Genomic DNA, 26,846 nt, shown 5'->3' with positions numbered 1-26,846 from the left:
TGTGTTTTCTGGGACAAACTAAGTAGTGGCATAAAAGGAGGGATAAAAAGGGACCGTGCTAAACCCCTGTGGATACAAGGAACAGCAAAACTAGGTCCTTGCCTTCCAAGAATTCACAGCCCATGAAGGAGATAGCATGCAAATAAATGATACAGGGCAAAAGGAAAGTCATCTCAAATGCTGAGGATAGAGCAAGGGGAGGAGGCAGGGAAAGGTTGGCAAGGAGACAGCCAAACAAAAGTGCCCAACAGACTGGGATTGGAACTGAATCTTAAAGGAAGTCAAAGAAAGCATAAAACAGAGGAGAGAAAATTGCAGGCATGGGAGACAAACAATAAAAAGGCATAGAGTTCATTTAGTCATATTAGCAACAAAAGGAAAGTCAGTGTCACTAGATCACAGAATGTGTGGAGGGGAACAAGTTGTAAGAAGAAAGAAAGAAAAGGGGTAGATTATAAAAAGTTTTTAATGAGATTTTTATATTTGATTCTAAAGGGTTTTGTTTAGTCTTTTTTTTGGTCACTTCTACTCTTTGTGAACCCATTTGGGATTTTCTTGACAAAGAAAAGAAAAATGGTTTGCCACTTCATTTTCAATTTCACTTTACATATGAAGAAAGTGAGGGAAAAAAGAGTTAAGTATCTTGCTCAGAAGGATCTGAGCTCATAAGAATCTGAGGCGAGATTTGAACTCAGTTCTTCCTGATTCTAGGCATAGTACTCTCTACCTGCCAATAATAACAAATCATTGGAGTTTATTGAATAGTGGGGTAATATAGTCAGAACTGAAGTTTAGAAATCTCTCTTTGGCAGCTGAGTGGAGGATGGCTTGGAGTAGTTAGAGACATGAAGCAGGGAGAATAATGAAAAAGCTATTGCAATAGTTTACACATGGGAGTGATGAAGATTTCCACCAGGATATCAAATGTGTGAGGTGAGAGAAGAAAAATGCATTAGTGAGAAATGTATTAAATAGAACAAGATTTGACAACAGATTGGCTAGGAGGGGTCAAAGTTGCAAGTATCACTGAGGTTGCTACCTGAGGTTATGAGAGGATAATGGTGTCCATGAAAGTATAGGAAGAGCATGGTTCAGAGGAAAGAACAAAGGAGGATTTTCATGTCACACAGCCAACAAGATTAAACCTTTTTTTCCTGATCTCAAGACCTCTCACATCTCTTCAAATCAGAAATTATGCACCAAAGATAAAGTAACTTCAATGCACAATTTATCCAATCAGGTCAGAGTTTAACCAAGATAATTACACAATAGTTTACTTGGATTCAGGAAAGAAAATTGTAGAGGACCAGAGATGAAGCTGGATAACAGAACCCAAAGGAAAGTGAAATAAAAATGATAATAGGAAATTTGGGGAAAGGAAAGGTTTGGGGCTGAAAGCTGAACTCTGTTTTAGACATGTTGAGTTTAAGCTACCAATAGGATATGCAATTATAGATATAGATATCCAGGAGGTAGTTGGTGGTGTGATATTGAACCTCAAAAAAGAAATCAGGACTGGAGATCAGAATAAGCCAAGTACTGAGACAATAACAGAAAAGTGGCCAGAATCATAGGATTGAAGTTTTGAATTAAAAGGTACTCCAATTAGGAGGGTATCATATGTTCCAACCCCCTCATTGCATTACCTTGAAGAACAGAAGATCAGAGAGAATAAGAAACTTACCCAAAAGGTAAGGAAAATGGTAAAACTGGAACTTGAACCAATATATTTTTCATAAAAATGAGTTTGATGATTTCACAGAGAAAGCAGAAAAAGAGAGATAAAAATATCTTCTAAGAATAAAAGGAGAAAAATGCGAAAAAACAAGAGTTGAAATTCCTAGACAATAGATAAATATTTATCCATTTCTTCTCTTCCACTATTTCCACTTCTTTTCCACAAATTTCATCTGGGGCTGAATTAAAAGGATTATAATGTCTAGAATGAGGCACCATCTTCTCATGTATCAGAAATATTATGTTCAATTTGGGGAACCACATCTTTGGAATGGTATTGATGAACTGGGGAGAGTCCAAAGGAAGAAAACTTAGAATCATGAAAGATATTAAGTCCTGACTTATGAGATTCCATGAAAGGAAGAGAAGATGTTAGGCCAGAAAAGAAAAGAAATGGAGCATGTGATAGGTGTCTCCAAACATGAAAGGGTTACATAGGAAAGAGGGAACTGAATTATTCTATTTAACCCCAGAGTATAGAATTGGAATTAATGGGGAAGGGTTAAGTGGAGAGGAGGGGAAAGAACTTGAGAAAGAAATCTCATGCCCTAACCAAAAGCAAAAACAAAACAACAATAAAAAAAACTTTTCTTTCCATGAGAGCTATTCAAAAGTAGGATGGATTGTCTCAGAAAGTATGGCTTTTTGCATCACTGTAGCAGGTTGCATGATAACCTGGCAAGGATAGTGTAGAAGGGATTTTTATTCAGGAATGGGTTAGACAAGTGGTTTCTTTGCTCCTTTTCACTTTGACAATGTTTCCTTCTCCTTTAAGTATTGATGTAAAATGATGTATAGAGCAATGGACTTGCATTCACCAGACCCATATTTATCCATCAAATACTTAATGGCTAGGAATCATGAGGAACTCCCTTGTTCTTTCTGAATCTTGATTTCTCAGGTATAAAAACAGATAAATTAAATTGAGCTACCTACCTCGCAGGACTGTTTAAAAAAAAAGGCAATTTGATATCCTTTAAGTACTATATAAATGTAAATTGTTATTGTTGCTATCATTAGTATTATTATTATTTTGTGAATTCTATCCTTCTCTTTATGTGCATATCTAGCACTCTCCTTCAGGTCCTATTCACCCTGCTTTTGAACTATTACAATAGTTTCATAATTTGTCCTCCTGTTTCAAGTTGCTCCACTTTTTCACTTATACTCCAAAAGTTAGAAAAGTGATTTTCCTAAAGGATAAATCAGACATTATTTCACTTGAAGAAACTCTAATGGGCAAATAAATATTCTGATTGGCACTTCAAGGCCTTCCAAATCTTAATCCATTTTATTTTTCCTGTTTTATGATACATTTCATCATTATGCTCTAGACTGGCTTTCTTGTTTTAAAATTTTATTTATTTAAGGCAATGGGGTTAAGAGACTTGCCCAAGGTCACACAGCTAGGCAATTATTAAGTGTCTGAAACCATATTTGACCTCAGGTCCTCCTGACTCTAGAGACTGTGCTCTATCCACTGCACCACCTAGCTGCCTCATACATGTGATTCTTAAAAATTGTGTCATTAATAGTGTAGAAGGAATATACATGAACTGAGGGAATGACAAAAAATAATTTATGTATATGTAGACACATAATTTTTTGTGAGTAAAAAATTTATGATGTTTACTTCTTTCTCTTACCATAGAATCTTTTTTTAATTTTTATTCCTTGAAAGACCATAGAATCTTAAAGCAGTGTTTCTATGATACTTTTTACATTTTTTTAATTTACATTTTTTATTTATTTACACATTAAAAGTCTTGTTGTAAAGGTAAACATAATTTCCCCTCCCCCCAAAAATGAAAAAAAAAACTCATGAGAAATAAAGTGAAATAAATAAAGTGCTTCAGCTTGTGTTTAGATACCATCAGCTCTGTCTCTGGGGATAGACTGCATTCTTTATGATAAAAAGTCCATCAGAGAAGTTACTTCCATATTTTTCCACAGTTGCTGTTGCTGATTGTAATTCCCTCCATCCATTCCTCCCCAGGACAGGGACAATTTCATTTGTCTTTTTATATCTTTAGCACTAAAACAAGTGCCTGGCACCTAGTGATTGATTGATTAAGTGATTAATTAATTTAATTTACACCCACTTGAAAGACAGATTTGCCAATCAAGAGAGAACAGTTATTTTTTTAAGATCTCTTTAAATTCTTTGAGTTTCTTGCATTCACTTTCAGGACTATCAGATAAAGAGACGTGGGACCTCTGTCTCTTCCCTTATCCCAGAGCTTTCAGACCAGTCCTAGCAAGGATGTCAAGGTGGAATGTGACCTTCAACATCTCTTACACCAACTTCTTCTTATTGGGCTTCCCAGGACTGAAGGAATCACGGTCCCTTCTGGTCCTCCCATTTTTTTTTCTCTATATGGTGATCCTCTCAGCCAATGGCCTAATTGTCTATGTTGTGACCACCCAGAGGAGCCTGCACCAACCCATGTATGCACTCATTAGTCTACTTCTGACTGTCAACATCTGCACTGCCACTACTGTGGTCCCTGCCATGCTCTTCAGTTTCTTCACCCATTTCAATCACATTTCTTTGACTCGTTGCCTTTTCCAGATGTTTTTCATCTACTTTCTACTAGTTTTTGATTGTAACATCCTTCTGGTTATGGCTCTAGACCGTTATGTTGCCATCTGTTATCCTCTGCGCTATCCAGAAATCATAACAGGCCAGGTATTAGCGGGGCTGGTAGCAGTGGCTGCCACTCGCAGTGCAGGCATTGTGGCCCCTGTGGTAGTTCTGGCTGCAAGAGTTCAATTTTGTCGTTCCAATGTGATCCAGCACTTCACCTGTGAGCACATGGCCTTGATGAAACTGTCCTGTGGAGATATCTCACTGAATAAGACTGTAGGACTTGTCATCCGTGTCTTCAATAGGGTACTAGACCTGCTTCTCCTAGCAACATCCTACACACGCATCACCCATGCTGCCCTCAGGATCTCCTCAGGAGATGCCCGCTCAAAGGCTCTTCACACATGTGGATCTCATCTACTTGTCATCATCATTGTGTATGGCTCGACTATGTCCTCTTCAATTGTCTATCGTGTGGCCCGAACTGCCTCCCAGGATGTACACAACTTGCTCAGTGCCTTCTATCTGTTGCTCCCCTGCCTTGTCAACCCTGTCATCTATGGGGTTAGAACCAAGGAGATCCAGCAACACTTAGTAAAATTTTTCCAGAGAGCAGGGTCCTGAACTATTGCCCCATCACCACCAAAAAAGGACCTTCCAATCTGTTTCCCATTGGGATCAATGGGGAGGGATTAGAGTGGACAAAGTCCTCACAAAAGATTCATGTTGAGTTTTCCAATTAGGTCTGAGAGAAAAGCAGAGTTGAATGACAGTGATTACAATTCAAGTTGAATCAGAAAATAACAAGGTTATACTTAGATTATCAACTCTTATTCTACAATTGCATTCACAGAAATTCAGAGCTGGAAGGTTATCTCAGAAGTCTTTCAGTCCCAACTCTCTCTCCTCTCGCATCTCTACAACACACCCAGCATAGACTTATCTAGTTTTCGCCTGATCCCCATTCATGCAAGACAAGTGGCTCATTCCAATTTATTGGGAAGTTTCTCCTTGTATGAAGTTTAATGCCATCTTTCTGCTGCTTCTCATCATTCCTAGCTCTATCCTATTCAAACAAGTTAATTCTTCTATCCCAATAGTCTATTAGTAAGTGAGAACAGGTATCCGATCCTTTTAATTCCTGTCAGTTCCAGACTAAACATTTTCAGTTCCTTCATCCTCTCCTTGTTTGGCCTGGATTTTGATCTCTCTGTCCTGGATGCCATCCTCTGAATGAGGGGGAAGCTTGACCTTCCTTAAAAAGGATGCCTAGGATTGAATCCCACACTCTATATTTGATCTGCCAGGGCAGTGAGAATTGATAGTCACTTCCCATCATTTTATTCTCTCCTATTCTTGACTTTAATTCTCTTTCACTTATGTGCCTTCCACACCATTCCTATACAATCCACCTAAGCTTTATTTCATTTGGTTCAGTAGAAAGAACACTGGATTTATTCTTTGAAAACTTGGGTTCTCATTCTTACTCTGTTAAATACTTCCAGTAGCACAAGGTATTTAACTTCCCTGTGCCTTTGTTTCCTCAACTATAAAATGAGAAGGTTAAATCAAATGCCCTTGCAGTTTCAAACTGATGTCCCACTGATCATGTCCAGTTACATATCTCTCAGACAATATGTACATCTTTTCTTGAGTTCAAACGAAAAACTTTATATTTATTCTCATTCAATTGTACATCATTAGAGTCAGTATGTCTTTCTAGTCTGTAAAGATCATTTTAGATCCTGACTATGGAATTCAACTTGTTAGCTATGCCTACTAGAGTTGGGTCATCTTTAATTATATGCCTCCATGCATGCCTGCCCCAGGTCAGTGAAAAAAGCACTAAGGATATTTGGTTATTTCACTAAAAACCAAATTCCAGTTTGATATTGACCCATTAATGTTATTCCTCTTTTGGTCCAGTCATTCTCCAGAATACCAAGATCTACTCTTCTGTGTTTGTCTAAACTATTAAATGCTACATGGAAGAATACCAGGATATCTCTCAAAGTTCAATACATGAGCATGGCTTGCTCAAGACTTTGTCAAAACTTTAAAATTTTATTATTTCATCAATATAAGTACTTCCCTACCAACACAGATAACAGTCCCATCATAACTCAGTGGTTGTTTCTCAAATATTGTCAAAGAAATTATTGACTTAATGGTCATGAACTTTTTAGGTATTTTTCAAAGTACAGATGAACTTCACAATTTTGTCAAGAATTTTATATTATGGAACACTATTGTTCCATTAGAAACCAGGAAGGATGGGAATTCAGAGAAGCCTGGAAAGACGTACATGAACTGATGCTGAGCAAGATGAGCAGAACCAGAAGAACATTTTACACCATAATAGCAAAATGGTGGTGATGATCAACCTTAATGGACTTGCTCATTTTATCACTGCAATGATCAGGGACAATTTTAGGGTATATGCAAGGGAGAATGCCATCTGTATCCAGAGAAAGAACTGTGGAGTTTAAACAAAGACCAAAGACTATTACTTTCAATTTTTTTTTAAAAAAGTTGATTTTATGTACTACATAATTTTACTATCTCTTATATTGTATTTTTCCTCAAGGATATGATTTTTCTCTCACGACATTCAGTTTTGATCCATGTATAGCATTAAAGATTATCAGACTGTCTTCGGTAGGGGATGGAGGGAAGGAAGGGAGATGGGTGGAAAGCTGTAAAATTCAAAACATTACAAAAATGATAGAAATGGTAGAAAATACTATTGTTTATAATTGGAAAATAAATAAAATATTTATATTTTAAAAAAAGTTTTTTTACACAAACAAAAGCAATGCAACCAAGATTAGAAGGAAGCTGAAAACTAGGGGGAAATGTTTACTGTGTGTGTGTGTCTCTCTTATAAAAGCCTCATTTCCCAAGTACATGGAAAACTGAGTCACATTTTCTAAGAATTCAAATCATTCTACAATAATAGTCAAAGGATACAAAAAGCAGTTTTGGAATGAAGAAATCAAACTTATCTGTAATAATGTTTTTTAAATGATCTAAATTCTATCGATTAGAGAAATACAAATTAAAACGACTCTGGGGTTCCACCTCACCACCATCAGATTGGCTGATATGATAAGAAAGGAAAATAATAAATGTTGGAGGGAATATGGGAAAACTGGAACACTAATGCATTGCTGGTGGAGTTGGGATCCAATAGTTCTAGAGAGAAATTTGGAACTATGCCCAAAGAGCTATAAAATTGTATATATCCTTTCAACCAGTATTATCAAAATTATTGGTTTTTCTCCCAAATAGATTTTTTTAGAAAGAGAAAAGGACCTATTTATACAAAAATATATGTCATAACACTTTTTGTGATGAGTAAGAAGTGGAAACTGAGAAAATGCCCAACAACTAAGAAATAGATGGAAAAATTTGGATTTATGATTGTCATGGAATAATCTTATAAGAAATGACAAACAGGCTGATTTCAGAAAAACCTGGCAAGTTTTACATGAACTGATACATGGTGAAGTGAGCAGAACTGGAGAACATTGTGCACAATAACAGCATTATTGCACAGTAATGAAATGTGAATGACTTTGCTATTCTCAGCATTATCATGATCTAAGATCATTTGAAAGGACTCATGACAGGAAATGCTATCCAACTCCTGAGAAAGAATGTATATCAAAGCATGGTATTTTTCACTTTTTTTTTGGAGTGTGGTTTTTCACAGTCTGTCTCCTCTTTAACAATACAATTTATACGGAAATTCCATTCCCTTAACTTTGGGGCCCAAAATTTGCTAAAAAAATGCATTACACGGGGCGGCTAGGTGGCGCAGTGGAGAGAGCACTGGCCTTGGAGTCAGGAGTACCTGAGTTCAAATCTGGCCTCAGACACTTAATAATTGCCTAGCTGTGTGGCCTTGGGCAAGCCACTTAACCACCTTGCTTTGCAAAAACTAAAAAAAATGTATTACATAAAGTTATTGAATTCAACTTTTATTGATCATAAAATTCAAACATCTCCTCATCACTGTCAAAACTCCCGTCTTTTAGCTCATCCTTATCTGTGTGTGATGATGAATCACTGTCTTAGGAGGGGCTCTGAATGCTCTCCTGCATGTACTCTGGTCTGGAATAGACCATAAGCACTCCCCAGGCAAGTCTAGTGTATGGACACATGCTCAGTTCATGCCATTTCATGAACCTGAAGCACAAATTGTGTCCTTGGAAACCAGTGACTTCTTTTTCATCAACAGTTCTTCATGCCTCATGCAGAACTGTCTTTGTGGACACAGAAATCCATTGGCCCTTTGTTTTCAATCCCTCTTTTCAATTTCTCTCAAAATCAGGCCATTTTGCTGATTTGCCTCTCATGGCCTTCTTCTGCCATGGCATTTTCAGTAGGGTTTCTTCTTCCCATAGCCAGTCTTGGATTGAATTTTCAGTTGGAGGAGGACCAAACTGATGTTCAGCAGCATGATTTCCATTCACTTTTGCAAACTGGATCACTTTGTACTTGAATTCAGCACTGTATGAAAATCTTTTCTGAGCCATTTCTGGGAAGAATGTGACAAAATGTCATCTAATATACTGGTAACAAATGCAAAACAATGAGCACCAAGCAACAAACGTGAAAAGGTAGGAAATGCAAGTAAAAAAAAAATCTACAACCACTGTATAAGATGCTCCTGGTTTTTAGACCCCAAATTTTTTGAAAAAGGGTTTGTATTATACATGGGGAAATATGGCATATGTTACATGTTTAATCTATATCAAACTGCTTACCTTCTCTGAGTGGGAGGGAGAAAGGGAGAGAATTTGAAGCTCAACATTTTAAAAAATTAATGTTAAAATTGTCTTTGTATATAATTGAGGAAATAAGATTTTATTTTCTGCAATTACATATAAAAACAATTTAACATTTGTTGCTATATCAAAAGGTAAGCATTGCTTTAGAAGTCCTTTGGTGCATAGACTCCAGAATGGTTGTATCTGTTCAAACTTTACCAACAATACCTTAGTGTCACAATTTTCCAAAATCCCCTAAAACATTTATTATTTTCTGATTTGTCATATTAACCAATCTGAAGGAAGTAAATTAATACCTTAGAGTTGTTTAAATTTGTATTTCTCTAATCAATAGTGAATTAGAAAATTTTATCATATGACTTTAGTTAGCTTTGATTTTTTATCAGAAAATTGCTTATTTACATCCTTTGATCATTTATCAATTAGGGAATGGTTTGTATTCATATAAATTTGAGAAAGTTCTCTATATAAAATAAAATCATTTTAAAAGAAGATCTTATCTCATCTCCTGGAAAAGGCAAAAGTCTGAAAACACAAAGCTCTTTCCTTGGGTCTTTGTCCAAGAAAATACTATTGATTGGCTGACACATTTTTTGCATGTGCCATCATGTAAAATATATTTCTGTATTAATCTCAGTTGTGGAAGAACAAATGGAACAAAAGCAAAAAGTAACCATGAGAAAGAATGAAGTAATGGAAAAATATGTTTCAAATTGCCTTCAGATTCTTTCAGCTCTTTTTCTGGATATGGATAGAATTTTTTTTTCATGAGTCCCTTGTTCTTTTATATTACTGAGAAGAGTAGAGTCATTCACAATCTACAATTGCACAGTTACTGATCCTATGTACAATATTTTCCTAGTTGTGCTCATTTCAGTTTGCAACAGTTCATATAAGTCTGTCCAAGTTTCTCTGAAATCTGCCTTATTGCATGATGGTATTCCATTACATTCATATAGCACAGCTTGTTCATCCATTCCCCAATTGATGGGTATTACTCCTTTCCCAATATTTTGCCACCATGAAAAGGGACCTTATAAACATTTTTGCTGATATAGGTCCTTTTCCTTTTTTTCTGATCTTTTTGGGTACTGTGGGATTATAAGTAAGTATAATTTGATTTCTGTTTACATGGTTCCTAATTGCTTTGCAGTATGTTTGGATCAATTTACAACTCTACCATCAGTGCATTAGTTTCCCAATTTGCTCACACCCTCTTAACATTTATCATTTTCCTTTTTTTGTCATATTAGTCAGTCTTCTAGGTGTGAGGAGGTACCATGTTTCAGTTTTCATGTCTCTCCCTCAAAAGGAATTGTCACACTTTTTCATAGATATATAGGTAGATATGATTTCTTTATCTGAAGATCACTTGTTTGTATCCTTTAGAGGATGAAGACATTTAAAAAAACATCAGAGATGATTCAGGAATAACATCAATATGAAAGAGAGATAAAAGGGTCTGAAAAAGTAGACTTCCAGGAAAAATGAATGAGGTTAGGTGGATGGAGGGTTGAAGAATGTGACCAAAGAGGTGAGGAAGGAGAGTAAAAATCACTAAACATTATGAGATAAGTAAAAGATGTCAGTGCTTTTCTAAAAATTGAAAGAATCCACTGATCACCTCCTAACAGGCGGTCCCAAAATATAACCTTCTAGGAATATTGTAGCTAAATTTCAGAGCTCTCAAGTCAAGGAGAAAATATTTCAAGCAGTCAGAAAGAAGCAATTCAATTATCATGGAACCACAGCCAGGATTAACACAAGATTTTGCAGCTTCTACATTAAAGTATTGTAGGACTTGGAATATGATATTCTGCCAGTTAAAAGAGCTTAGATTACAACTAAGAATCAACTACCTAGCAAAACTAAACAAACTCTTTCAGGGAAAAAGATAGACATTTAATGAAATAGCAGTTTTTCATACTTTCCTGATGAAATGACCAGAATCGAACAGAAAATTTGATCTTCAAATACAAGACTCAAGAAAAACCTAAAAAAGTTAAACAGAACAGGTAAATCATAGGGGACTTAATGACATAGGACTTCTTAGATTCCTGAATGGGAAGATGATATTGACAGTTCATATGAACGTTCTCATTTATTAGGGCAGTTAGAAGGGGCATTGAACTTGGGAATTGAACTTGAAGGTATAATATATTAAAAAGATGGAGTTAATGGATGAGAGAGTAATATACTAGGAGAAAGGAAAGAAGAGGTAGAATGGAGTAAATTATTTCACATAAAAGAGGCAAGAAAAAGCTTTTGCAGTGGAATGGACAAGAGAGAAGGTAAGGGGGAGTGAGTGATCTCATTAAAATTGGCTCAGAGAGGGAATAACGTACCTACTCAATTAGTATAGAAATCTATATCATATACCTAAATCTATACCCTAAAAAAGGATGGAAGAAAGAGGACAGGATGGGGTGAGGTGATAGAAAGAAAGGAAAATTATGGGAGGGGGTAGTCAGATGCCAAACACTTTTAAGGAGGGATAGGATGAAAGGAGAGCAAGAATAGAATAAATGGAGTTAGAAGGGAATAGGATGGAGGGAAATACAGTTAACAATAGCAACTGTAGGAAAAAAATATTGAAACAAGTTTCTCTCTTAAAGATCTCCTTCTTCAGGTAGAATAGATATAGAAAGAATTCATAAGTCACCTCCTCTAATAAATCCCCATATAAAGACACCTAGGAATGTCATAGCAAAACTTATGGATCCCCTCGTCAAAGAGAAAATATTACAAGAATCCAAAAGCAAGCAGTTTAAATATCAAGGAGTGACAGTCGGGATCACACAAGACTTTGCAGCTTCCACTATAAATGAGAGGAAATCTTGGAATAAAATATTTAGAAAGGCAAAAGACATGGGCTTAAAGCCAAGAATAAAATACCCTGCAAAACTGGGTATAATGATATATGGGGGAAATGGACATTTAATACAGTAGAAGATTTTTTTGATGGAAAGACCAGATCTGAGTAGGAAATTTGGAATAGAATCAGAAGAGGTCAGTGAAATCTAGAAAGGTAAATTTATTGGAAAAAATTAGGATTTGTGTGATATAATGGTAGCATTTTAAATGGGTGAGCGGGAAGAAAGTTTGTTGACATTTTTGAAAATAATTATGGTGGAGTATGTTTTAAATTCATGGGTAATAATGGAAATATTTCTTGTTTCCAAAGGGGGGAAAATTAAATTTAACTAGAATCTGAGGTATTTTAGATAGCTTGAGACAATTGGAAAATGCATGAATTAAATAATGTGCAAATATAATGGAATATTTCACCACAGAATAGGATGAGAGGTCTTCTTAGAATCCTAGGTAGTGTGAACTGATGCATAATAAAATAAGCAAAATCAAAATTTAAAGATTACCAACAATGCAGAAAACTTTCAAACTAAAGAATAGAACTAAACAAGGCTTCAGGAGACCTGACCTTGAGGAAATTATCTTCAGGCAAAAGGGATGGACACAAGATGAAAAAAGTAGCCAATGATTTTGAGACATGCTTAGTCTGGATTAATTTTGATTGTTTTACAACTCAACCCCACTGAAGTCCTTTTTTGTTTTTTTCATTTAGAAATAGAAAGGGCAAAGAGAAACTTCTAAAATGTAATAATCGTAATAATCTCTACAAGGCTTGTAACATTTAAATTCAAAAATTCAACTAGGAATTTGAAGGAGAGCAGCTTTGATTGCAGGTACAGAATTAAATAGATAGCAGTATGGGGAATGTTTTATGTCTGGAAAGTGGTGTTTAAATTTAGCAATAAAGAAAACTGTTTTGGAAAAAAAAGATCTCCTTCTTCAAACATAGAAAACTGAGTCAAATTTTAAAAAAATAAGAGCCATTCCTCAATTGATAAATGATCCAGAGATATGAACAAATTTTCAGATGAGGTTATCAATCCAATCTATTTAAATCATTTTTTAAAAAAACAAATGTTCTAACTCACTATTGGCAGGAGAAATGTGGGTTGGAACAATTCTGAGGTACTACCTTATACCCACTAAATTTGCTAATAGAATAGAAGGAGAAAATGACAAATCTTGGAAGGAATGTAGAGAAATTGAGACATTGATGGGCTGTTGGAGGAGTTGTGAAATGAATCAACAATTCTGTAGAGCAATTTGGAACTAAACCCAAAGGCTTACAAAACCATGCTTATTTTGGTCTAGCAATGCCACTGCTAGGTCTATATTCCAGAAAAGATGAAATACAAGAAGAAAAGAACATATATGTAAAGGAATATTTATAGCAGCTCTTTTCTGGTGCAAGGAACTGGGGGATGCCAAGCAGTTGGAAAATGGCTGAACAAATTATGGTATGTGATTGAGATGAAATGCTGTTCTGTTATGGGAAATGATGAGCAGATTATTCTTAATTACATGAGCAGATGCAATGGGAAATGTATTTTATGCAAAATAACAGCAATATTGCAGGATGATTAGCTATGACTGACCTACCTTTTCTCAGTAGTACTGTGATTCAAGAGAACTCTAATGGCCTTTGATAAAGAATATGATTCATCCCAAAGAAAGAGCTGATGGTGTCAGAATACATACTGAAGCATGTTTTTTTCCCCTTCTCTTCATTTTATTTTTCTTGAAGTTTCTCTTTTGGGGGGAAGAATTTACTTTTACAATAGGATTATTGTGGTAATATTTTTCCACATTTTTAACCTATATCAAATAACTTGCTTTCTCAATGATAGGGCATAAAATAAGAGGAAGAGAGCAAATTTGTAACTCAAGGTTTCAAAAGTGAATATTGAAATTTGTTTTTGCATGTAACTGGGGGAAAATTAATTTAATTAAATTTAAGAAAATAAACATTAAAAAAGAAGAGAAAAGTAGATTTTCTCAACCAAAATTCAGCACTTAGTTAAGGATCATGTCCTTAGTGTTTCTTAATTAACTGGAAGTGCAGAGAATATTAGATTTTATTGTGCTTACTATTTGTTGATTACAAAAAGCATTTGATTCAATAGATTTTTTGTATATTCTTTTACAGTAAGGAATCTAAAAATCATTCAATATTATAGTAGAAATAACTGTTCACACTGATGCTAAGTGATATGAGAGAACCAGAAAAATAGTGTAGACCTTAATGGTAACATTGCATGATGATCAGCTATGATAGAATTAGTTTTCAGTATTACCCTTCTAAAAGACTTGTGTTGGAAAATATCATTCACATTCAGGAAAAAACAAAACCAAACTAAACCCATGGGGTCTGAATTCAGACCAAAGCATACTTTTTTCACTTTTTTTTTGCAAGTCTGTGGGGTTAAGTGATTTGCCCAAGGTCAAACAGTTAGGCAATTATTAAGTGTCTGAGGTCCCATTTAAACTCGGGTCCTCCTGCCTCTAGGGTTGGCGCTCTATTCACTATGTTACCTAGCTTCACTTTTTAAAAATTGCTTTTATTTTTTTCCTTTCTCATGATCTTTTGTTCTGATTATTTTTTCACAATATGAAATATGGAAATACATTCAATATGACTGCATATGTATAACCTATAACAGATTATTTGTTGTCATATGGAAGAGGGAAAGAAGGAAAGGAAGTAGAAAAATGTGGAACTCAAAATTTTACAGAAAAAGAATGTTGAAAACTCTTTTACATGATTGGAAAAAATAAAAAGAAAAAAGAAACTAACAAGTCCATCATAGCTGATCATCATCCCATGTCATTGCTGGTGTGCATGCATAATGTTCTTTTCATTCTGTTCATTTCACTCAGCACCAATTTCTATAAGTCTTTCCAGGCTTTTCTGAAGTACCATCCCTCATGATTTTTTTTTTCTTTTTGTAAGGCAATGGGGTTAAGTGACTTGCCCAAGGTCACACAGTTAGATAATTAGTAAGTGTCTGATGTCAGATTTGAACTCAGGTCCTCCTGACTCCAGCGTCAGTGCTCTAACCATTGTGCCACCTAACTGCCCCACCTCATGATTTCTTATAGAATAATAGTATTCCATCACATTCACATACTACAATTTGTTCAGTCATTTCTCAATTTGATGGCATCCCCTCAGTTTTCCAATTTTTTACCACTACTAAAAGAGCTGCTATGAATATTTTTGTCATGTGGGATTTTTACCCTTTTTCATGATCTCTTCAGGATACAGATCTAAAAGCAGTATTGAATGGCAATTCATCTTAACCACATACCACAGTTTGTTCAGCCATTCCCCAACTAATGGACATTCCCTCAATTTCCAGCTCCTTGCCACAAGAAAAGAGCTGCAATAAATAGCCTTATACATAGAGGTTCATTTCCTTCCTGTTTTTCATCTCTTCTGGAATATAGACCTGGTAGCAGCATTGCTAGGTCAAAGGGTAGGCAATAGTTTTATAACCCTTTGGGCATAGTTCCAAATTGCTCTACAGAACGGCTGAATCATTTCACAACTCCTCCAACAGTGCATTAAGACTCATTTTTCCTGCAGCCACTCCATTTGTCATTTTCTCTTTCTGTACTATTAGTCAGCCCAATAGGTATAAGGTAGTATCTCAGAATTGTTCCAAAATACATTTCTACTGTCAATAATGAGGTAGGGCCTTTGTTTTAAAAATTTAAATGAATAATATCTATAACCTCATCTGAAAACTTTGATCATTTATCAATTGGGGAATGATTCTTCTCTTTTATAATTTTTAACTCAGTTCTCTATGCTTGAAAAATGAGGTCTTTATTAGAGAAATTTGTTTCAATATTTTTTCACCAGAGTTGCTATTGTTAATTGTATTTCCCTTCATCCTATTTCCCCCCACTCCAAATTTACTCTATTTTTCTCCTTTCACCATTCCCTCCTCAAAAGTATTTTATATCTGAATACCGCCCCCTCCCATAATCTTCCCTCCCTTCTATCACCTAACTTTTGTTTTTCCTATTCCTTTCCTCTTCTACTTTCCTCTTAGGGTAAAATAGATTTCTATACCCAATTGAACATGGATGTTATTCCCTCTCTGAACCAATTCCAATGAGAGTAAGAATCACTCACACTCCCTCACCTCCCCCCCCCCCCTTCTACTCTACTGCAAAAGCTTTTTCTTGCCTCTTTTATGTGAAATAACCTAACGTAATCTACTTCCCCCTATCCTTTTCTCCAGGAGATTATTCTCTCATCCATTAACTATATCTTTGTAAATATATAATTCCTTTAAATTCAACTCCCACTAGCATCTTGTCAATAAATGCTCCTTCTAACTGCCCTAATAAATGATAAAGTTCATTTGAGTTTTCACTATCATCTTTCCATGCAGGAATATAAATAGTTCTACATCATTAAGTCTCCTATGATTTGCCTTTTCTGTTTACCCTTTTATGCTTCCTTTGAGTCTTGTCTTTGAAGAATATATTTTCTGTTCAGTTCTAACCTCTATATCAGCAAAGTTTGAAAGTCCTCTATTTCATTGAATGTCTATATTTTCCCTTTAATCTAAGCTCTTTTGCCTAGCAGAATATCATATTCAAAGTAATACAATAACTTAATGTAGAAGCTGCTAAATCTTGTGTTAATCATGACTGTGGTTTCATGATAATTGAATTGTTTCTTTCTGACTGCTTACAATATTTCCTCCTTGACTTGAGAACTCTGAAATTTGACTATAATATTCCTGACAAATTATATTTTGGGATCTCTTTTAGGGGGTAATCAGTGGATCCTTTCCATTTTTATTTTATACTCTTCTTCTAGAATATCAGGGCATTTTTTCATAATAATTTCTTGAAAAATGATATCTGGGCTCTTTTTTGGTCATGGCTTTCAGATAGTCCAATAATTTTTAAGTTACGTCACCTGGATCTATTTTCCAGGTCAATTATTTGTCCAGTGAGATATTTCACATTTTCTTCTAGTTTTTCATACATTTGGTTTTGTTTTATTGTTTCTAAATTTCTCACAAAATCATCAGCTTCCTTAACGAATTATTTTAGCATCAGTACTGGACTCAAGTTCAAATTCAGCCTCTTGGGCAAGGCATTTGTAAGGCACTGCCTTACAAAAAAAATGATTTTCTTCAGTGTATTTTTGCATTTTGCCACCTCTACTTTTTTAAGAAATTCTTCTCCTCGCTGGCTTTTTGAACCTCTTTTTCCATATGGCCCAGTTTGGTTTTTAAGATGTTATTTTCTTTGATTTTTTTTTTGTATCTCCTTCACCAAGCTACTGAATTGGGTGTCATGATTTTCCCATATCCCTCTCATTTCTCTTGCAAATTTTTCAGCTACCTCCCTTACTTGCTTTTCAAAGTCCTTTTTGAGCTTTACGAACACCTGAGCCTAATTCATATTTTTCTCAGATGCAGAAGCTTTGACTTAGTTATCTACTTCTGAGTGTGTGTTTTGACCTTCCTATAATCATAGTAACTAACCTTCTATGATCAGATTTTTTTTCTCCTAAGCATGCTCATTTTCTCAGTCATGCCTTGATTTTAACTCTTTGTTAAGGTGGGGCTCTGCTTCTAGGGTAGAGGACACAGTGTTCCAAGCTTTTGAAGGGTTTTGCAGCTGTTTTCTGAGATATTTCTAGGGACCTGCAAGTTTTAAATTCTTCTAATGAAAAGGTATGACTACTTTCCTGACCTATATATGCTCTGGTCTGTGGGTGAACACAAGTACTCCTTTCTGCCCTGGACCTGGGAAGAGAGCCCCTGCCCCACTATAACAATAAGCTCTGTTGTGCTTCTCTTCCTCTTCCTGGGACTGGAGCTCTAGGCATATCTGAATATAAGCAAAGCAATAGAGTCCTGCCTCAAGGATAGAAAAGAGACCACTGTAATCTCCTTCTGGCCTTTTAATCTGTAGGCTAAGAATTCCAGAAGCAGCTGCTGATGCTATTGAAATGGTTCCGAAGAACTGACCTGTGTTTTTGTGTGTGTGTGTGAGGGCTGTCAAGACCTTTTCAGAGCTGTTTTCTAGCTTTGAGGTCCCTGAGCCACCTGAATCTGAACTGTGACTCCAAGAAGCCCCACAACTCCACCCCAGAAAACCATGTGAGCAGGCAGTTTAAACAAGGTTGAGGGTAACCAAGGGACTCTCAAACTCATCAGTGGGTTGTGGGGGTGTCTACCCCAAGCATGTGAAGTCTTCCATGGTGGAATGAGCAGATAAGAACACTACATTCCAATGATTTGCCTTTTCCAATAGCCATGATAGCAGGTAAAGCAGGTGCTATAGAATACTTAGAGTTTGGTTAGACATCACAGATGCCAAGGTCATCCACTGCATCTAGAATCATCACCAGTTGTCTTGACTCTGTCTTGCCATCCTGGATCATGATGACTTTGGAAGGAAGACTGAGATGGATGAGTTTGTACAACTACTTAAATCCAATTTACACACACATATAAAAAAACACCACACATACTGTACCACTCCTCAAAGTCCTGTAGCAACAGGCTAGTGGTGAAACAGCAGATACAGATACACTAGGAGCTGTAGTAACAACCCTGACACAGGTGGCTAGGCCATAAGGTTGTTTTCACACTGAAAGCAACAGTGAGATTCGGCAACCCCCTGGGAGACCAAGCAGTCCTTTTAAGGATCACGCTGCATACCTCCTATTGTGAGGAAGGGTCTTGAAAGGTGCCCCCAAAATTGTCTGATTACTCAACCCTGGCCTGATTAATGTGTCAGGTGGGGATCCCACAAGTCAATAAAGACACAAAAAAATCTACAAAAATTTCTTCAAAGAAGATTTCACTCACCATCGTTGCATGGAACATGTGCACATTCATAGACAACACAAAATCCAATAAACCTGAAAGAAAAGCAGGTCTTGTTGCATGAGAACTCAGGAGGTATCATATCCAAATAGTAACACCGAGTGAAACAAGGTTGGCAAACAAAGGGCAGCTTATTAAAGTTGGAACTTATTTGGGTAAGAACACTGATAAGCATCAAGACTGGTTGGATGAAAATAATGGAGAAATTCAGAACTGCTAAATGAAAAAATAACAATTTCATAGGGTTTACCAGCAGTATACTTCATCAATTTCTAAGGCAGTTCTTAATTCCATCAAAACTTAAGAATTTAAGAGAAATGCAGGTCTCTTGACTTGGTTAAGAAGGCAGAAGAAATTCAGTTTTATTCAGATAGTAATAAACAAAGTGCTTTTATGATACCCTGAAGGCTATTTATGAGTCAGTGACAATAGTGCATCTCAGCTGAACAGTGCTGATGGATCCACATTGATCGACAATGGGACATGATCCTAGAGAGATGGGCTGAACATCTCAATAGGATTCTTAACAGACCATCATCAATCAACACAGAAGCTATTGACCATTTACCCAAAGTTGAGATTAATTAGTCCCTAGCTGAAGTTCCAACTTCAAGAAAAACAAGTTTTGAACACCATTAGGCTCATTCAAGTGGCAAAACACTTGGTGCTGATTCTATTCCAGGTGAGATCTATAAGGTGGGGGGGTCCATTGCTAACCCAGAAGCTGATTAAAATTTTCCAGGTTATGTGGCATGAAGAGGTTATCCCCCAAGAATTCAAAAATATTTCCATTGGGAGCAGCTAGGTGGCTCAGTAAATAGAACACTGGCCCTGGAGTCAGGAGGTGCTGAGTTCAAATCTGCATCAGATACTTAATAATTACCTAGCTGTGTCACCTTGAGCAGGTCACTTAACCTCACTGCTTTGCAAAAACAAAACAAAAATTAACTTCATTGTCCAGCACTATAAAGGTTAAGGGAATAGATTGTCCTGTGATAATCATAGGAGTATTTATCTTTTAGTCTTTGCTGGTAAGATTCTTGCCAGAGTTCTTCTCAATACACTGATCCTTCACCTGGAAGATGGTTACCTCCCTGAGAGTCAGTGTGGTTTCAGAAAGGGTCAAGGAACAGTTGATATGGTGCTTGCTGATCGACAACTCCAGGAAAAATGTCAGGAACAGAAAAGAGTTCTGTATATAACATTTATAGATTTGACCAAGGTCTTTGACATCATCAGTTGTATGGGTTTATGGAAATTTTCATGATGGCATGCATGCCTAGATTCTGGATAGTGGATAAAGCTCTGGAGATTTCCTGGTCACCAATGGAGTGAAACAAGGATGTATCCTTACTCCCTTGATTTTTAGCATGATGTTTTCTGCCATGTTATCAAATGCTGTTACTAAGGATAGACATGGCATCAAGGTTAGCTACTGCACTGATGGTAAATTCTTCAACTTGAAAAGGTTATAAACCAAGACAAAGTGGAGGGAGTGTTGATGCATAATCTTCTTTTTGCAGTTGATTGTGCCTCAATGCAGTCTCTGAAGTTGAGATGCATCAGAGTATGGGTCAATTCTCTGCTGCTTCTGCCAATTTTGATCTAACAATTAACATCAAGAAAACATAGGTGCTCCATCAGCCAACACCACACCATTCATATGTGGAATCAATGATTACAGCAAATGGAGAAGTCTTGAATACTGTAGACAAGTTCACTTGCCATGCAGTGACCTTTCCAGGGAGAAAGACAATGACAATAAGGTTGACACCTTAAAGAAAGTGTAGGAGAGAAGAGGTTTTAGACTAATTACCAAAATGAAGGTCAACAGAGCTGTAATGCTGACCTCATTGCCATGTCTATGCAACCTGGACAGTCTACCAGCACCATGTCAAGAAACTAAATTGCTTCTATTTAAGTTGTCTTAGGAAGATTCTAAAGATCACCTTACAGGAGAAGATACCAGTCACTGAGGTCCTTTATAGAATTAAACTGTTTAGCATTTCAACATTACTACACAGAGTACAACTATTAGTGGCTGGGTATGTTGTTATAATGCCAGAAGTATGTTTGCCAGGGATGGCTAGGTGGTGCAGTGGATAAAGCACCAGCCCTGGAGTCAGGAGTACCTGGGTTCAAATCCAGTCTCAGACACTTAATAAATACCTAGTTGTGTGGCCTTGGGCAAGCCACTTAAACCCATTTGCCTTGCAAAAAAAAAGAAGTATGCTTGCCAAAAAGTCTATTTTATGGAGAACTCACACAGGTCAAGCACTCACAAGGGGGTCAGAAGAAGCAATACTGAGACACCCTAAAGGTCTCATTGAAGAAATTTAGAATTGATGAAAGACACTGACACAGGGCCACCCAGCATGGTGTGCCCTCATCAGTGAGGTGCTGCACTCTATGAGGAAGACAGATTTGAAGCAGCTCAAGGAAACATGACAACATGGAAGTTTAGTATGCACTCCAGTTGTTCACATGGACTATTTGTCTGATCTCTGGTAGAATATTCAAATCTCATATTGGTCTGATCAGCCACAGTCAGATACACTGTAATTTATCTCAAACAAAGTGATTTCCTTTTGATTTTCTTTGATAATGAAGGACAAGAACCAACCAGCCTGGCTTCCTCTTCCTGAATGGCTGAAGTTGATTTGCTCTGGTAACTCAAGCTCTTCTGTCCTCCTCTCTCACCCTGGTGCAGTATGCCCTTCCTGCTGATCTTTAAAGCTATCTTGAGTTGGAAAATTGTTTTCCTTGGTCTTTTTGTATGTTCTGTCACTCTAGAATTTGTTTAGAGTCATTATTTAAAGTTATTTGAAGTGGTTTAGGAAGAGTTGGAGTGAGACCCTGTCTTTACTCTGCCATCTTGGCTCTGTCTCACCCTTTTTTCTTAATTATACACATTAAAATTATAGGCTTTAAATCTCTAAAAAGACACTTGTTCCTCCTTCCCCTATTAGAATGTTAGTGTTTTATAATTATATTGCATCATTAAGTTGCCCAAATTAATTTACACTTCTAAGTCTTTCTTGACTCTTGTGATTGCATTTCAAAATACACTACTCAGTTCTGGTCTTTTCATCAGGAATGCATGAAAGTCAATTATTTCACCAAAAGTTCATTCTATTCCTTATAGAATCCCTCCCCCACTCCACATACACACACACACACACACACACACACACACACACACACACACACACACATACATCTGTTATTCATTATTGCTAGCACATATCTTTTGCCTTTTAAAATCTTGTTTTCTGCAATCTCTTTTCTTTAATAATAGAAGAAGCTAGGTCTTCTGTGATCCTAAAAAGAGTTCATTCATACTTGAACTCTTTCCTTTTCACCAATTAAAGTATTTTCTTTGCAAGGCAAAAGTAAAGTGATTTGCCCAAGGCCACACAACTAAGTAATTATAAAATGTCTGAGGCCAAATTTGAACTCAGGGACTCCAGGACGGGTGCTCTATACACTGTGCCACCTAGCCACTCTGAAAGTATTTTTTCTTTAGCATTAAATATCTGAAATTAGGTTATGATACTTTTTCCATCTGAAATTTTATAGGAAATGATGGCTAGATTTTATGTTTTCATTTTTCCTATGGGTCTAATAAATATGAGCAGCCCTCTTTTAGAGTCCTATGAGTTTAAATGGTCTCTTTTTGACTTTTATTCTGAATTTAAGAAATTTTCTTCTTTTTTCAGTATTTTAGTTTTTTCTAATACTTTTTATTGTGAAATGGTGTCATTAACTTATGTTTGATCTATTCTCATTCTACCTCCTCATCTTTCTAATCTTCATCCTCCTCTTCATCCCCCTCTTTTCCTGCCTCCTTCTCCTCCTTTTACTCTTTTCCACCTAATCCTTGTCTTCTTCTTCTTCTTCTTCTTCTTCTTCTTCTTCTTCTTCTTCTTCTTCTTCTCCTCCTCCTCCTTCCTCCTCTTCTTTTTGCACTTAAACCAAAAGTGAATCTGGATTCATCTCTCAATGCTAAGTTTGAAGTTTTGCACACAGTAAACCTCACAAATATTGGTGCATATTTAGCAGACCTTTAAATTTGTACACCCATTCTAGAAAGAAATTTGCAAAGGTATTCAAAAAATTACTCAACTGTAAAATGTTTTCAAGCTAGTGATATGACTACTAAACCTATACATCCAAAAGACACAGAAATACTTAAAGAAATTTTACTTGTAGTGACAAAGAATGGGAAACTAAGGTGCCATTCATCAATTGTGGGAATGACTGAACAAAATGTGGTACAGGAAGCAATGAATACTACAATGCTATAATACATGAAAGAGATGTTTTTAGAGAATCCTAGCTAGACTTGAATGAATTGATGCAGACTGTAATGAAAAGAAGCAAAAAACAATAGCAACAACAATGCAAAAGTGAAAAATTCACTGATCAATACAAAGATTCACCTTGATTCCAAAATATTTATAAAAAAATGCTACCCTCCTTTTCTCAGAAGATGATATCCAGGATTCAGAATGAAATGCATATTTCAATATGATCAGCATGAGAATTTCTTTACATAATAGCATACAATCTCATGTTATTTCATTTCTTTTATGTTTCAGATCAACAGCCACATGCAACCAATGCAAAGAATGTTCTTAGACCTTAAAAGTCAGCATAAAGATGTTCATGCTAAAAATTATTTAATAGTGCCATAAGCAAGAAATAACTGCCTAATATGCTTATTTTGCCTTTGTAAAAACAAGATAAAATTTTAATTTGGATCTTTGTGTGCAAAAGGCATCACTGTAATTTTTTAAGCAATTGGGAGTATTTGAGGGGGGTAGGCATGTAAAGCTTAAGGAGACTGGAAGAATAAGTGGCAGCGGGTTATTAAGGGATTTAAAATCCAAATAGAGGGTTTTCTTTTCTTTTCTGTTGCCCAAGGCCACACAGCTAGGTAATTATTAAGCGTCTGAGGCTGCATTTGAACTCAGATCCTCCTGACTCCAGAGCCAGTACTCTATACACTATGCCACCTAGCTACCCCAAATAGAGTATTTTCAAACTGATCCTGAAGGTAATAGGGAGCCACTGGAGTTTACTGAAGTGGGGTGGATTGATATAGTCAGATGTACTTTTATGTAGATCACAAGGGGCATTCTGTCTTGTGTGGGAATTGGATTAAAGTGAGACCAAGTTGCACAAAATCATCATCCTCCACTATCTTCCTGAGTCATCAAAGTTCAGTGGCAAGACAAATGTCAAGCCAACTGGAAATGACACAGTAGATAACCTTGAAACCTCTGATACCCAAGCTTTAAGCACTACACAACACCAGGTGCATATACCTTCATGGTCATTGGAACAAATTGTTCTTATCCATCCAATCCACAGTGGAAAGTTCTTTTGTGGTAGACATCTCTCTTACCAAGATGTTTGAAACATATTTGGAAGGCCTAAATAAAACTGCCTTGTATATAGATGCAGTTGAAATTATGAAACATTAGTTAATAGTGAATAAATCACTATTTTTGAGGGTCTGTGGGAGCTGGGCTAGGGAGAATTGTGGGAATCAAGCTAGGCCTGGAGAATTTGAGTGGAAAATTAGATTCACAATTACACTACTGGGGCAGCTAGGTGGCACAGTGGATAAAGCACAAGCCCTGGAGTCAGGAGTTCCTGGGTTCAAATCCGGTCTCAGACACTTAATCATTACCTAGCTGTGTGGCCTTCGGCAAGCCACTTAACCCCATTTGCCTTGCAAAAATCTAAAAAAAAAAAATTATAGTACTATTCAATTTCACCAAGGAGAATCTTTTAAAAGGTATTTTCAATTATCTGCAACTTTATTCTGAATATTATTGTACATAGCACTTTTCTGCCATTAATACATATTTAGGAAATGTATTCGAATCATCTGGGAGTTATGGAGAGTACAGGAAGGGGATGGTTGAATCAGTGCTAGAACCAAATGCCAATATATACTGGTGCCAGTAGAAGAGGAATTAATGTTATAACAGACCTTATAAAATGTCATATGCACTCAGAGCTAGAACCTTAAAGAGCATCTATTCCAGTCTCCTCTCTACAACCTCCTTTTGAGGGTTGATACAGATCCTGTATAATCTGCAGAGTTTATAGATTCTGCTTGCACACCCTGAACCCAGAAAGAAAAATGACATGGGGTTAGTAAAGAGTTAGATTTAGAATCAGAAAACATGGATTCTAGGGTTCTAGTCCTAACTCTGTTATCTACTATACATGCAACACTGGACAAGTCCCTTCACATCCTGGGCTCAGAGTTTCATCATCTGTAAGATGGATGAGTTGTACCAACCGGTCTCTAAGGTCTCTTCTGGCTCTAAGGCTTATGATTTCATGATCCAAGTCATGGTCTCTTCCCCCAAGGATACTAACCCAGGACATAGGCAGGGTCTGCTCAGAAGGCAGCCTTCTTACCCCGGGTCACCCCCGAGAGAATGCTGATGATTGGCTGAACTGAAGCCATGATTGACTCCTGGGGGAGTTCTCAGGGAAGCTCCAGACAATTTAACCTCCACATCGGGAACACAGTTCATTCTCTCAGGTCCTGCGCATCCTGGTGAGTAACAGATCTACGATCAGTGATGTCTGGGATTGGGGGAGGGGGAAGGAAAACAGCAAGACAAGGGGGTTTTCCACTGTTGTAGCCCCAAATGTCAATGAAAAAAACCACTTTTGCATAATAGGAACTTGATGAGTATTTGATTCTTTGAATCAATTTAGCACAAAAAGCAGCAAGATTTAAGAAAGAATGGAAAGAATATTGCCCTCAGATCAGAGAACATGAGTTCGAATTCCACTTATCCTCTCTGGGCCTCAGTTTCTTCATCTTTTATATGAGGGAGTTGTACCATAGGAATCTGAGGACTTCCAACTCAAAGACTTCCAACTGATCTCATTACAGAAACTGAACCCTATGCCACCAAAACCCCTATCCATTTGAACTACCCTTGCTAACATATCCTCCCATATTATATTTTGGAGATATAGATATCAGAGCCAGTTCAGAGATCCTGCTCAAATGTTAGTACTACATAAAATCACAAACATTCCTAGCAGGAGTGGTCCTAAGGAGGCACTGAAATCTAAGCATGCCTGAACAGAAATTGTCCCTCCAGCAGACTCTGACTACCATTCTCTCCAGGCAGCCTCTGCTTGAAGATCTCTAAATGGAGAAGGGGTGAAGAAAGAGAAGGGGTTGCTTCTGGAGGAGCCCCATTTACCCATGAATTGCTCTCATTGCTAGGAGACTTTTCCTTACCTGTGGGTCAACATCTCCCCCCCTGCAATGTTCCCTAAGTAGTCCTCATTGTGGGACAAACTAGGAGGCAGCATAGAAGTAGGGATAATAAGAGAAATGGAAGAGGATCCTAGCTGCTTTCCCAGCTGCTAAAGTCCAGAGTGTCCACCAGTTTGATGACCAGCTCTGACCTCCCTGGGCACCTATCCCCTATTTTTTAGTGTGTCCTGAGCCTGATGTTTCAGGAAAATCCACCCTCTTCTTCTCTCTGGTCCTGTGCCTGATAGGGGACACAAAGACTCATATCCCCATGCTGCATTCTGATGGGCAGAGCTGTGGAAGCCTGAGGTTTGCATTAGGATTCACACTGAGGTCCAACTAAACACACCCCAATTACTTCCCATGGAATCTCTTAGGCTTAGATCTGTCTGCAAAAATATGGCTAGGTCTGTGGGTGCCTTTGCCTTTTCATTGGCTTCTATATTGGTCTCATTCTATGTTGATATCTCCATGTATGTATGTAACTTTGTGTGTGCCAGTGGGGTGGTGAGAATATGTATGTCTCTGATTGGACATTGGTCTCTGTGTCCAACTGTGTTATCTGTGTATCTGCTGGAGATGTGACTCTACTGATAGAGTGTGGTCATGTGTGTGTATCTAAACATCTCTGTTGGTAAGATGTAAAATAGGCTAGGGAGGGCCCAGTCTACAAATTCAGACCAAAA

General features: G+C 36.9%; 1 protein-coding gene across 1 annotated transcript; it reads left to right on the top strand.

Annotated features, from left to right (window-relative positions):
- The first annotated feature begins 4,000 nt into the window (after positions 1–4,000).
- On the top strand, positions 4,001–4,948 carry LOC141507456 (olfactory receptor 52K1-like). Its single transcript, XM_074215113.1, has one exon. The coding sequence runs from the start codon at positions 4,001–4,003 to the stop codon at positions 4,946–4,948; it is 948 nt and encodes a 315-aa protein (XP_074071214.1).
- The last annotated feature ends 21,898 nt before the right edge of the window (positions 4,949–26,846 follow it).

This window comes from Macrotis lagotis, chromosome 1 (genome assembly GCF_037893015.1).
Source record: "Macrotis lagotis isolate mMagLag1 chromosome 1, bilby.v1.9.chrom.fasta, whole genome shotgun sequence".
Classification (NCBI taxonomy): domain Eukaryota; kingdom Metazoa; phylum Chordata; class Mammalia; order Peramelemorphia; family Peramelidae; genus Macrotis; species Macrotis lagotis.
The sequence above is the reverse complement of the archived record's forward strand: the minus strand, read 5'-3'. Positions and strand labels throughout refer to the sequence as shown.

What these genes read in the sequence shown, in the direction of transcription:
- LOC141507456 (XM_074215113.1), top strand. Translation starts at nt 4,001, where the DNA reads ATGTCAAGGTGGAATGTGACCTTCAACATCTCTTACACCAACTTCTTC.